We start from the raw sequence: 14,389 nt of genomic DNA on the forward strand, positions 1-14,389 counted from the left end.
ATTTATATTTATTCACTTCATTGCTTGTAGCTTTTCTTATGATAAAATTTTTAATCTCAGGGGAGACCCATTATTCATGGGAATGAGAATGGTACATGGGTAATTCTCAGTTGTATTCTCTTTCTCAATTTCATTAAACTCAGTCTGTATTCTTGGTTTATTCTAATGTGTGGTCACAAGAACATAAATTTGAGAAGTTTTCTTTCTTATTTCTTGTGTTTCTACATAATTCCTTACTGACCTATGCACTCTTCTCATTTTACTGATTTAATGCATTCTGTTTCTACCATTGAAGTCACCAATAAAAGAAATGATGAATACTACCCATCAGCTTATTGTATATTATTTTAGTAATCATCTAGAAAGAGGTAATTTGTGGTGTATTTAGTATCAATAACGTAAATACTAAAGTGATTAGTAAGTAGTTAGGATGAGTAACTACTTAAGAGCACGTGTTTCTACTCTAATGATTGCATAAATAATAATGAATTTATCTGATTATAGTACAATCTGAAGTTCTGAATTATGGCTTGACACAAATAATGTTTATGGAAAAAGGGATAATGCAAATATTATCAGATCTCTCTCTAGCATATTACCTTATATATCGTGCTTTTCTTTAGCACCTTGCCTTAAGCCAGCTGTATTCAGGAGTTTGTGGTATTTTGGTTTCACTAAATTGGAACTAAGAACTTTGGCAGGAGGGTATATTTTTCTTTGTGTCTTTTCTGAGACTTATTTATTCTAAAATAGATCTTAATGGACAGTATCTCCCGTGAATTTTGATGTCTAACCTCTTAACACAAAATTTGCCCTTTTTTGACAAAGCTAACTTATTTACAGCTTTGTCTTCTAAGCAACAGAATTCCTTTCTTCTTTTGCGCTATTTTCCTTCTCTATTCTAGTGAAAATGCTTTGATACCAAAATAAGCTTCTGTAGCATTCATTCATTTCATATGCATGAAATATATATAAAAGTTCTACTCTAGTGGATATAGCAGATCTCTTGGAGCTTATGTGTCTTTTTAAAATTAATTGCCTTGTACTTTCCTCAGGGATAGTCCTGGAGTTGATGAATAATGTAGACTATCATTTAAGGGATTGCTCCAAAGCCCCACTGCCCTTTAATATACCCTCCTTGGCTTTCTGAAATTCCTTATATCCTTTCTGACAAATATCACATTTCTAAAAACATCCTGTTAAAATATACGTGTTTACTGAATAATCATAAGCATGTTAACCTTTTAATACCCTAGTGTAAGCTTGTTTATTTTTTAAAACTGCTAGTTATGTAGTAATGCATTACAGAATGCTGTTTTCCCCCCATTTATTATTCTTTTATCCATTCTCACATTCAGCACTTAGTTTTATTTATATATCATGCTAGATACTAAGAAGACAAAAGAAACATAATAGTTCTTTTGATCTAGCAGGAAAAAGGCAAACAGCCATTCTGTGAAGCATCTTGTGGGGAACGTCTCTTAGAGACATCTTTTAGAAAACTCTTAAGATCCAAAAGAGAAATGGGGATATCAAGGTAAATGCCATTTACTTGAAGGATTTCCAGGGTATACACTGCCTGGTTCATGATGAATTTAGGTACTATCCTTGATTACTATTTATTGATTTGTACAAGAACTAGATGACATCATAGCATTATTTAGAATATAATAGCTATCAAGAATATTTAGCAGTTTGAAGTTTACTTTGGTCCTAAATGTTACTTCATGATGATATTAATAGTTATATTAAAAGTAACCTCATTCTCTTTTATCCATTTCACAAAACAAATGGACTAATTTAGTGTAATTACCTTTTATTGATATCATTTTGAATAGTTGTGTAACGAGATGAGAAAATAGTATTAGGTTACGTGAGTATTTGACAGCTCTAGGAAAATCTTCCAATTTAAGATTCCAAGTGACATAAGACATTTTATGAATGGGTCGTTCAAAAAGTATCTTAAGTGGCCAGCCCCTTGGCGTAGCAGTTAAGTTCGTGTGCTCCGCTTTGGTGGCCTGGGGTTTGTGGGTTCAGATCCTGGGCACGGACCTACACACCACTTATCAAGCCATGCTGTGGCAGGCATCCTACATATAAAGTAGAAGAAGATAGGCACGGATGTTAGCTCAGGACCACCCTTTCTCAGTGAAGAGAGGAGGACTGATGGTGGATGTTAGCTCAGGGCTAATCTTCTTTAAAAAAAAAAACATATTAAGTTGAAAGAGCAGTGGGCAAAGGGAATACCATTTCTCAAGTGGTTAGTAGAAGAGAAAGTGTCCTGGAAGGAAACTGTAATGGAGTTATCCAAAATATAGGAGGAAAGGCTGGGGAGTTCATGGAAGCCAAGATGTATAGAATTTCAAGGAGCCAATGGTCAGCAGTATCAAAACTGCATGTTAACTATGGACTTTACTTCACTAATCTGCTATGTGAAATGGTTAGATTAAATAATGTTTGAGGCTATTTCCAATTCTGGCATTCTTATGTGATTCTTTTGGTTCTTTTGCTTGTTTTATAATGATGCAGTACCTTCATTAGCTTTATTACCAACAGTGAACTTAATCTTATATGACATTATAGATTAGTTATAAGTAGAGATACTGATGTTCCTAATTTGTTTCTTCTTTCTTCTTTTATTTTTTTAAAAATGTTTTTGGTGAGGAAGATTGGCCCTGAGCTAACATCTGTTGCCAATCTTCCTCTATTTTGTATGTGGGACACTGCCACAACATGGCTTGAGGAGCGGTGTGTGGGTCTGTGCCCAGGATCTGAACCCACAAACCCTTGGCCGCTGAAGTGGAGTGCACCAATTTAACCACTACACCACTGGGCCAGCCCCTCTTTTTTTATTTTTAGTTGTGGTAAAATACTCATAAAGTTTACCATCTTAACCATTTTTAAGTGTACAGTCTAGTCTGATGTTCCTCATTTGACTAAGCATATTGAGTATAAATTAATACATGATTACACTAGTACTAAATGATTCATCTTTGTATAGCTTATTTTAAATATTATCTAGGCACCTTGCTTGCCTCACCTTTAGTCCCAATCCTGTGTTATACATGCTATATATTTAAACATTTCCAGATGTTAATGTATTCTGAAAAAGTTTCAAGATAAAACTACGTTCTGAATAAATGATTAAAATCTAGGCCCTAAAATTGAGTTTTTTTAAAACTAGTTTCCATTTTCCAAGATGTTTTATGAACCAAAATGTAAAACAGAAAAACCTGAAGTTGCCGTCAGATGAAACAGAACATCATAACTTAAAGCCATCAAAGGATTATTCTTTTAGTGGAAGTTTGAGCAGGTAAATGTGTTTAGAATCAGAGTTTCTGGAAAGTTGATTTTGGAGCCAAAGTTGGTATTTGCTAAGTCCATTTTCTTTTTCACTTATGATAGAAAGACTACCATTGCATAAGGACATAGACAGTATTTGCTATAACCTGTTTTCAATAGAAAAAGGAACTTCCACACTTCTTTGTAATGGATTATTTTATAGTACTATATGTAGTCTTGAACAATTTTTTTTAATATGAACTTGGTGTGGGGGCCTTTTCACAATAGATTAGCATAATCTCCATTATTCTTTGCAGCTTTTCTCTTATCAACAAAGATCCTGTCTATTAAACTTCAAAAAGCTACGTTTTTATTTCAGAAGCACGTACTTGGCCATGGCATGCAGTTGACAAAATAGGAATACTCTGGCCTGGAATTCACTAGTAAAGGAGAGTGTTACCCTGGTTTTGGCCAAACTCAGTTTTCTTGTCTTTTACATTCAAGATCATGTTGCTGTCCAGTGGCATTTCCTGGGTGTTTGTTATAGTTTCTCTCTCTCTCTCTTTTTTTTTTTTTGATGAGGAAGATGGGCTCTGAGCTAACATCTGTTGCTAACCTTCCTCTTTTTCTTTTTTCTCCCCAAAGCCCCAGTACATTGTTGTATATCCTAGTTGTAGGTCATTCTGGTTCTTCTATGTGGGATGCTGCCTCAGCATGGCTTGATGAGCCGTGTGTAGGTCTGTACCCAGGATCTGAACCAGCAAACCCTGGGCCACTGAAGCCGAGTGTGCAAACTTAACCAATACGCCACTGGGCCGGCCCCTGTTGTAGTTTCTGAAGTCTTCTGAAGAACAGACATTTCAGGCTACACAGAGCAACTGTCAATCACCTTAATTGTAAATGTAATTATTTACATTTAATGCTTAAAATTTTGCACATAGGACCATGTTTTTATTTATAGACATTGAGAAAGTGACAGCAATATCATGGTAGTTTTTAGAAGGAGGAAGTCTGGAATACAAATCTAGGAATTTTTTCGTGTCTTCCCTTGACAAGTTTTTATGGGGAAAGCGTGGAGATTTATAACACTTACTCTGGAAAAGAAGAGAACCAAGGTTTACTTCTGAGGTTTTTAACTAATGCCCTAAATTGAGTATCTTTAGATTTCTACTACATGTGAAGATAGCTAAACTGTTTTCATAATATATTTCATAATGTATTGAGAATTTGTAGCATAGGAAAACTGTGATTTGGGACATATTTTATAGTGCAATTAATATAGTGCTTGTTTTGGTGGGCTCTGTATACACAGGTCATTAAACCATAAGCAGTAGCATTTTTCAATAAAAGGACTGTGAATATCTTTTATAAATCCATGAGGGCTAATGTTTGGATCTGGCATATAATAGATAGTCAGTGTATGTTTACTGACTTTATTTATTTAGCAAACATTTAGGCGGCAGTTAATGTGTTACATCTTAATGTCAAAGCCAGTTTTCCCCCATTTACAGATCAGGAAACTGAACTCATGGAGAGATTAAGTAACTTGTCAGAGGTTCCACAGCTGGAATTGAACCCATCTAGCTGACAAGTCAATTTCATTAATTACCCTACTAATTTGTCTCCGTGGAATGAAATGCTGAACAACACGCATTAAACAATTATTTTTATTAACATCATTTATTTAATAATTGTTTATTTAGTACCTACTACATGCTAGGTACTGTACTATGTCCTAAGACTGTAGAGTGAACAAAATAGGCAAAGTGTCTGGCATTATAGACCTTATGTTCTAGTGAAAATTCTGTAAGGCTATTAGTATTTCAAAACCCTTTTGTTTCACGTTTTTTAAGCACTAAGATTATGTCTTTTGTCTCTGTATTCCTGACTTTCAGCTCAGTTCATGGTAGACATTAAAGAATGCATGAAGAAAAGAAAAATGAATGAAAATGCAACCTGCAGTGTTTCCTCATTTTAAAATTTTATTTGAAACTGTTTCCTGAAGAATAAAATACATTGATACAGAGAACATTTCATTCTGTAGAAATTTTGCAAAATAGTGTAATTATCATTAAAGTTTCAAGTTTTAAAAAAAGGAAAACATGTTATTTGGGAATAGGAAATAGCAACCTTATTTAAAAGGGCAGAAAATGTGGTACAACATTTTAAAGCATTTTTTTATGAAGTGTTCTATATGATAGACAGTGGGCTAGTTAAAATGCTTATATTAATGTATAAAAGAAACCTATCTTAGTCTCTTCTTTTTAACTGAGTTGTGATTACAGGTAGAGAGTCCCCAAATTAGAAAAATCCCAGTTTACCAAACCTTACATATGGGGCACGGAGGGAACACAACGGCACATAGCTTTTCAAATGGCACTTGAAACTTCAGAAAAAAAAATGCGTGACAATCTTTTCATTTATTAAAATAAGAACACCAAATAATTTCTACTTTATTGGTTTATCCTTAGTATATCTCACTTAGATATGTAACCCTTGACCTAATAGGAATCAAAATAGAGGTGGTTCTACTTCAAGAATTTGTAATAATCCCTTCACTTTAACACATGAATGTGTTCAATATTGGCAAAAGAACATGTTGCTACCAAAACTGAAATTAGATCCTTGAAACAGAAAGGATGTTGCCATGGAAAAATGAAGTAACACTCAGTGCAGCTGTGATGCATTAATGAATAGGATATTTTTTTAAAAGATCATTTGTGTTTGGTGTGGCTCAGAGGGTCCCAACCAGATGGTTTCCATGAACATGATCTGACCCCCGATTGGAGGACTTCTTACTGGCAGATTACTTCATTTTCTTTCCCTTGGATTGTCAGATCCGTGCATTAATGCAAAATTTACTGCTGCAGATTTATATTCACTTACATAAATCACTCAACATTTTACATTAAAACCACAATTTTAGACATACAGTTTAACAGTCATTTTAAAAGTGTAAAACGATTTATATGATAGCTTTATATATAATAGGTGTAACATTATAATAAGTTTGAGCAATTTGGATTATGTATATGTTTTGGTTCTTATCATTAAAGGAATCCTCTCAGCATATATCATATTTTAGAAAGTTTATTTTTTAGACTTGTTATATATCTCAGGCTAATACAGTGTTGATTCGGTATACATTGCTCAGGTCGTTTAAACTTGATGAAGTTATTTCAGAATTAGTGGAATTTTGGAATATATTATCAAATTTTCACGCAATTTAAATTTCCTTCTCAATTGTGGCATATTAAACTAATTACCTCACATTGTTGAAAGCATTTTTCAACATAGGATCAATACCTACATGAAATGTTAAATATGACTCTTCATAGTTTGACCTTAAAACCATGCTCTCAAGGTGCCACTTTAAGTTGTGCACTTGAACATCACTAATGAATTATGTTAAATATTTGAAAACATAATTGTAATACACCTAAGACAATAGACACTTCTATTTCAGAATTTTAAAATGTTGTGACCTTAGATCAATGAATTTTTTAGCGTATACATGCTTAAATTATCTAAGCTGCGAGATAAAATTGTAGAACTAAAAAGTGAGTTCATACTCTATGAACCAGTGTATTTATTTTTGCAGAATTTTACTTAGATTATTTTCACTGAATTCAGAAGTTTGTCTATGCAGAGCCATGTTGAAGCAAAGATGAATAGTTGCTTATTTATACGGCTGGCAAATTATTTATTGTTTCAAGGAATTCCAGACCTGTTACGTATTAAGGTCTCACTAAGGAATATAGTTTGCTAGAATATCCAAGCATTTATCAGGCAAACAAATTTTAGTTTTTATTACACTTTCACATAATACGTTTGTATGCCAAATATTTCTTATTTTTTTAAAAATAATTCAAGTGTGGTAGGCTGTTTGGGCACTTTACTAGCCAGGTATAGACTGTTACCTTGTAAAAGCCAACGAAGACTAATAGACTTTAACCTACATTGGTTTTGAACTAAGAACTCTTAATGGATTCAGTTTTTGATTTGGTCTTGAGTAGTCTTATTTTAACTCTGTAAGGGCCTGGCAACCTAAGTTATTACACTGGGGATAGGGAAACATAAAACTTTCGCATGAAACCACAATTTAGGTAATAATTTGAAGCATGATAAAAGCAAGGAATAACACTGATTTTTGTCTTCTGAATTACCTTCATTACCATACATCTGTTTAAATACAGCGAACCTTGTATATATGTATATATATTCACACATACACATACACATTTAAATCTTAATATACATGTATATAAAAAAGAGAAAGTAGGTAACATAAACATGTTCTCCTTTACTGTTTGTCTAGAGATATAATCTGAACATGTTAAACATTTTTTTCTTCTATTTTAGTCTATAAGGTGAAAAAGGAAGATCCAAATTCGTGTGGAAATAGCTGTTTATGGGGTTTTTTTGTTTTGCTTTTTTTTTTTTTTTTTTTTTTTAAGGAAAGGCAATAAAATGCTAGTCAGTTCTAAGGCCTTAGCTGGTGTTAACAAAATCTAATGAACTGCGAAAGGAGGAGGATTTTCTCACCTTGTTTTGCCAGCACATTTTCTAACTCAATCCTATTTCTTGGAAAGAACTATGGAAAGGCAGATATGTTTTCTTCTCAAGTCACTGTGCTCTTTTGATCAAATTCATAGCAAGAAACAACACCTTTTAAAGTATTTGTTGTGTTCTTTGGTAAAAGTAACTCGTAGAGACACAAGTATGGGACATTTTCTTTTTTGGCTTGCCTGTTTGTTCTCGTAAAGATATTAAGTATTTGAGGGTATGTTTACTCTCAAATGAAGTCTGATCGAAATATTTTAATTCTGCTTTTCTTTTCTAGCTTGAAGTACAATCTTGTTGTGTCTTCATTCCAAACAATAGCCTGCCTTCCCCGAGTACAATTGTATCTGGTGACATTCCTGGAACAGTGAGAAGCTGGTACCACGGACAAACCAGCATGCCAGGAACACTTGTCCTCTGTTTGCCTCAAATAAAGATTATTAGTGCTGGCCACAAGTATATGGAACCCCTGCAGGAGATTCCTTTTGTCATCCCACGACCCATTCTTGAAGAAGGTACATTTAAAAAAATTCTTCCTGTGGTTATTATATTTTGTATTGATAGTTTTACTATTAATAATATGCCAATGCATCTGTAAATCAGTCTTCTCCTTGAAAGCTCTACATGAAAATGAACTAAGTGATCCACAAAGTAGATCTAAAAGGAGAGACCTAAATGTAAGTGAACTAAGTGATGCTGTTTATTGACATCCACACCTTTTAATCATATTCATATCTGTATATAAATGAAGACTATCTATAAAAGATCATGTGCAACATAGAACAATTACTAAAATGCTAAACATAGATAAAATTGTTTGGAAGAAAGTTGGGTTCAGATGTTTGTATTAGGCTGAACGAAGAATTATATGTAGATTTTAATTTAAGCCACTTGAGTTATGAGTGGATGTATTATAACGTATATAAATAATCAAATAATTATATTATTTACATCAAGCATAGTATATTTCTAGATTTCTCATTTATTTAAATAAAGTAAGTAATTATGTGAAAACTGGAGCCATGACTCTTTCTTTAATATATATACTTGATTTCTAATATTGCAGTGTTTTCAGTTGCAAATTCATACCCTTTTGAACTTTGACATATTCATTTCAAACAATATGTGAACCTGGAGAAGTTTTGAGTCGCAAAATAAATAATGTGAATCTATATTTTAATAACAAGGCTCAAATTTTTGACAGTGCTAAACAGGTCAACACCTTGTTCATATTATTATGATGTAAGTATTTGAATCCTGATATCATTCAGATTATTGCACACTGTTATTGAAAAGCAGATACAGTCTGCACAACTCTTAACTTTGGCTTTATGTTTATTTCTCTCTCCTTTTCTCTGTGTTGAAATTTACATTGAAATCTAGTTTTCCTAGATTTGTCAGAAGTAAACGTGATTTTACTGCCAGAAATTAATATTAATATTTAATAATATGAATAACATTATCATAAAATCGTAGAATTCTAAGGTTTGGAAGGAACTTACTTAGAATTCTTCTTGTGTGATCCTTGGTGCAAGGATCCTTTCTCTAGCATATTGGACATATCCATTTTTTGCTATTCACTTTTGGTTATAGGGAATTCTTTATTATCACAATTGCACTGTGTATCATATTAAGGATATGCTGACCTCATAAAGTGAGCTGAGGGGTTCTCCCTCTTTTTTTGTTGTTTTAACTTTGGAATAATTTTTGTGAGATTAAAATGGTCTCTACCTTGATTTTTTGTTAAAACTCAATATTTGTATAGTAACTTTTTAGGATCTAACTTGTATATTATAAAATTCTTCCTTTTAAGATATACGATTAGATAACTTTTAGTATATTTACAGTTTTGTGCAACCATCACCACTATTAAATGTTAGACTGGTTTTATTTGTTGCCCTTCAAACAATTGTTAGACTGTTAGCAGTTACTCCTCATTCCCCCTTCTCCTCAGCCCCTAGTAACCAGTAATCTTCCTCTCTTTATGAATTTGCCTATTCTACATATTTCATATGAATGGAATACCACAATATGTGGTCTTTCATGACTGCCTTCTTTCACTTAACCACAGTATTTTCAAGGTTGATTTTTATTATAGCATGTATGTCTTCATTCCTTTTTATGGCTGAATAATAATCCATTTTGTGGATATACCACATTTTCTTTATCCATTCATCAGTTGATGGACATTTCAGTCATTTCCACTTTTTGGCTTTTTTGAATAATGCTGCTATGATCATTCCTGTGCATGTTTTTCATGGATGTATGTTTTAATGTCTCTTAGATATATACCTAGGAGTAGAGATTTTGGGTCATGTGGTAACTCTGTGGTTAGGATTTTGAGGAATTAACAGATTGTTTTCCAAAATGTCCTTGCCATTTTACAGTCCTACGTCAATGTATGAAGGTTATAATTTATGCACATCTGTGTCACTATATGTTTTTGTCTGTCGTTTGATTCTAACCATCCCAGTGGGTTTGACGTGGTATCTTTTAGTTTTGTTTTGAATTTCCTGTATGTCTAATGATGTTGAGCATCTTTTCATGTGCTCGTTGGCCGTTTATGGACCTTATTTTGTATTTTCTTTTTCTACTCAAATCCTTCGCCCAATTTTTAGTTGGGTTATTTGTCTTCCTCTTGTTGAGTTGTAGAAATTCTTTATATATTCTGGATATTAGACCCTTATTAGAAATGTGATTTGCAAATTTTTTTCTCCCATTCTACGGGTTATCTTTTCATTATCTTGATTGTTTCTTTCATAGTATATTTTTAATTCCAGTTTTTCCCCTGCTATATTGGAAATTACTCACTATTCTGTTTTTTTTAGTTTTAGAAATTAATGCTCTTTCCACAAAATAAACTCTGGTCCTGGAAATATTAAGATGCACATTTACTTTATTTACTCTGCTCCTGAACAGCACACAAGCCTTAAAAGACTTTAATTATCCTCTCCAGATTAACCAGTTATTATTATTTTTTTTATTGCGGTAACATTGGTTTATAACATTATATAAATCTCAGGTGTACATCGTTGTATATTTTGATTTCTGCATAGATTACATCATGTTCACCACCCAAAGACTAATGACCATCCATCACTACACACATGTGCCTAAATCACCACTTTTGCCCTCCCTGCTCCTCTCTTCCCCTCTGTTAACCACCAATCCAATCTCTGTCTTTATGTGGTTGTTTGTCGTTGTTTGTATCTTCTACTTATAAGTGAGATCATATTTGACTTTCTCCCTCTGACTTATTTCACTTAGCATAATACCCTCAAGGTCCATCCATATTGTCATAAAAGGCTGGATTTCATTCTTTCTTACAGCCAAGTAGTGTTCCATTGTGTGTATATACCACATCTTTATCCATTTGTCTCTTGATGGGCACCTAGGTTGGTTCCAAGTCTTGGCTATTGTGAATAATGCTGCACTGAACATATGGGTACATGTATCTTTATGCATTTGCGTTTTCATGTTCTTTGGATAAATACCCAGCCACGGAATAGTTGGATCATATGGTAGATCTGTTCTTAATTTTTTGAGGAGTCTCCATACTGTTTTCCATAGTGGCTGCACCATCTTGCACTCTCACCAGCAGTGTATGAGGATTCCCTTCTCTCCATATCCTCTCTAACACTTTTGTTTCCTGTCTTGTTAATTATAGCCATTCTCATGGGAGTGAGGTGCTATCTTATTGTTGTTTTGATTTGCATTTCTCTGATAGTTAATGATGTTGAACACCCTTTCACTTGCCTGTTGTCCATCTGTATATCTTTGGAGAAATATCTGCTTAGATCTTTTGTCCATTTTTTAATTGGATTGTTAGTTTTTTTGTTGTTGAGGTGTATGAGTTCTTTGTATATTTTGGATAGTAACCTGTTATCTGATGTATGATTTGCAAATATCTTCTCCCAATTCTTAGGTTGTCTTTTTGTTTTGTTTATGGTTTCCTTTGCTGTTAAGAAGTTTTTTCGTTTGCTGTAGTCCCATTTGTTTATGTTTTATATTGTTTCTCTTGCCCAAACAGGCATGGTACTTGAAAATATGGTGTTAAGACCCATATTGAAGAGTCTACTGCCTATGTTTTCTTCTACAAGTTTCATGGTTTCAGTTCTTATGTACAAGTCTTTAATCCATTTTGAGTTAATTTTTGTGTATGGTGTAAGGTAATGGTCTGCTTTCATTCTTTTGGATGTGGCTGTCCAGTTTTCACAACACCATTTATCGAAAAGACTTTCCTTTCTCCATTGTATGTTCTTGGCTCCTTGTCGAAATTAGCTGTTCATAGACGTGTGCGTTTATTTCTGGGCTCTCGATTCTGTTCCGTTGATCTGTGTGTCTGTTTTTGTGCCAGCACCATGCTGTTTTGGTTAGTATGGCTTTGTAGTATATTTTGAGATCAGGGAGTGTGATACCTCCATCTTTGTTCCTTTTTCTCAGGATTGCTTTGGTTATTTGTGGTCTTTTGTTGTTCCATATACATTTTAGGATTTTTTGTTCTATTTCTGTGAAAAATGTCATTGAAACGTTGATAGGGATATCATTGAATCTGTAGATTGCTTTGGGAAGTATGGACATTTTAACTATGTTAATTCTTCCAGTCTAAGAGACAGAATATCTTTCCATTTCTTTGTGTCTACTTCAGTTTCTTTCAACAATCTTTTATAGTTTTCAGTGTGCAGATCTTTCCCCTCTTTGGTTAAGTTTATTCCTAGGTATTTTATTCTTTTTGTTGCAATTGTAAATAGGATTGTATTTTAATTTCTCTTTCTGCCTCTTTGTTGTTAGTGTATAGAAACTCAATTGATTTTTGTATGTTGACTTTGTATCCTCTATTCATTTGTTCTTTTGAAAAGTTTCTATGTATATAAAATCACATCTGGGGCTGGCCCCATGGTCGAGTGGTTAAGTTCGCATGCTCTGGTACAGGTGGCCCAGTGTTTCGTTGGTTCGAATCCTGGGCGTGGACATGGCACTGCTCACCAAGCCACGCTGAGGCAGTGTCCCACATGCCACAACTAGAAGGACCCACAACGAAGAATATACAACTATGTACTGGTGAGACTTGGGGAGAAAAAGGAAAAAATAAAATCTTTTAAAAAAAAATCTCATCTACAAATAATGACTGTTTCACTTCTTTTCTAATTTAGATCCCTTTTATTTCTTTTCCTTGCTTGATTGCTCTGGCTGTAAGCCTTAAAATACTTTAATCATCCTCTCCAGATTAACCAGTTATTATTATTGTATATGTAATTCTATCTTTTATTCTTTACACTTCATAAGATATTATCATTTAAAAAATAATTGCTTATTTATATTGTTGATATATTGCATATATGTAACTAGGGCAAGGTTTGGACAAGTTATTCAGTAAAGGGCCAGATAGTAAATATTTTCAGTTTTATCAGCTATATGGTTTCCGTCACAACTACTCAATTCTACTTTGTAGTGCAGAAGCAGCCATAGACAGTATATCAGTGAATGCGTGTGACTGTATTCCAGTAGAACTTTATTCACAAAATCTGATAGTCCACTGGTTTTGGTCATGGACCATATTTGCTGATTCATATATTAGTGCCTTACTAGTCATTCCTTCTCACAGCTCAATCCTTTCTTCTATCTCAAATTATTTTCCTTCTGCCTTTTTGTGATGAAGTCTGTTAGCAGACTTGTTTATTTGAAAATGTCTTTATTTTGCCTTCCCTTTCGAAAGATATTTTGCTGGGTATACAATTTCTTGTTGGTAGTTATTTTTGTTTGGCCCATTAAAGATACTGTTGTGCTAACTCTTGCTTTTCATTGTCCTTTTGAGAGATCCACTGTTAGTTTGTGTTTCCATAAAGTTTTTTTGCCTTTCTCTCTGGCAGCTTTAAGAATCTGTTTGATCTTTGTCTATTAAAGGTTTAGTACTGGTGTCTTTTATGAGTTCTGCATCTTTTTTTGGCATTATCTCCAGATATTGCCTCTGCCGCCTTCTTTCTATGTACGTTAGACCTTTTTGCTTTTTCACTGTATTTTTTTGGTCTCTTCTTGTGCTTTTGTATTTTTTTTCTTCAACTTGCTGACTTACATTCTGAGCGGTTTCTTTAATTGGATCCTCCAATTCATTTATTTTTTTTTAATTGAGTCTAATATGCTGTTAAAGTTAATTGAATTTTTTTAATAAGCTTTATAGAATTCTAATACATTGTACAGAAAACTGCACTACTCTTAGTGTACAGATTAATACATTTTATGAAATAAACCCACCTGTGTTTCCAGCATCTGAATCAAGATCAAGAATATCATCAGTACCCAGGAGATTTTCTCTGGCCCCTTGCTAACCACTGTTTCTTTAGAGGCAAACTTGACATCTAAATCCATAAATTAATTTTCCTCGTTTTTAACTTTTATAATACTTTATATGTTACTTTTTGGGGGTTTTTGCTGAGGAAGATTAGCTCTGAGCTAACATCTGTGCCAGTCTTCCTCTATTTTGCATGTGTGTTGCGGCCACAAAATGGCTTAATGAGTGGTATATGTCCACACCTGAGATTCAAGC

The 14,389-nt window shown here is 33.5% G+C and overlaps 1 protein-coding gene across 20 annotated transcripts in view; it reads left to right on the forward strand.

The window, feature by feature from the left end:
- VPS13B (vacuolar protein sorting 13 homolog B) overlaps nt 1-14,389 on the forward strand; it is a 777,539-nt gene that overhangs the window by 361,307 nt on the left and 401,843 nt on the right. For all 20 annotated transcript variants that reach the window (XR_011421645.1, XR_011421647.1, XR_011421646.1 and 17 more), the window contains one exon: nt 8,126-8,360. Coding sequence is in view for 16 of the 20 variants with exons in the window: in XM_005613228.4 (XP_005613285.2) it covers nt 8,126-8,360 (235 nt within the window). In the remaining 4 variants the exon portion in view is untranslated. The remainder of the gene's footprint in view (nt 1-8,125; nt 8,361-14,389) is intronic.

This window comes from Equus caballus, chromosome 9 (assembly GCF_041296265.1).
Source record: "Equus caballus isolate H_3958 breed thoroughbred chromosome 9, TB-T2T, whole genome shotgun sequence".
NCBI classification, from domain to species: Eukaryota; Metazoa; Chordata; class Mammalia; order Perissodactyla; family Equidae; genus Equus; species Equus caballus.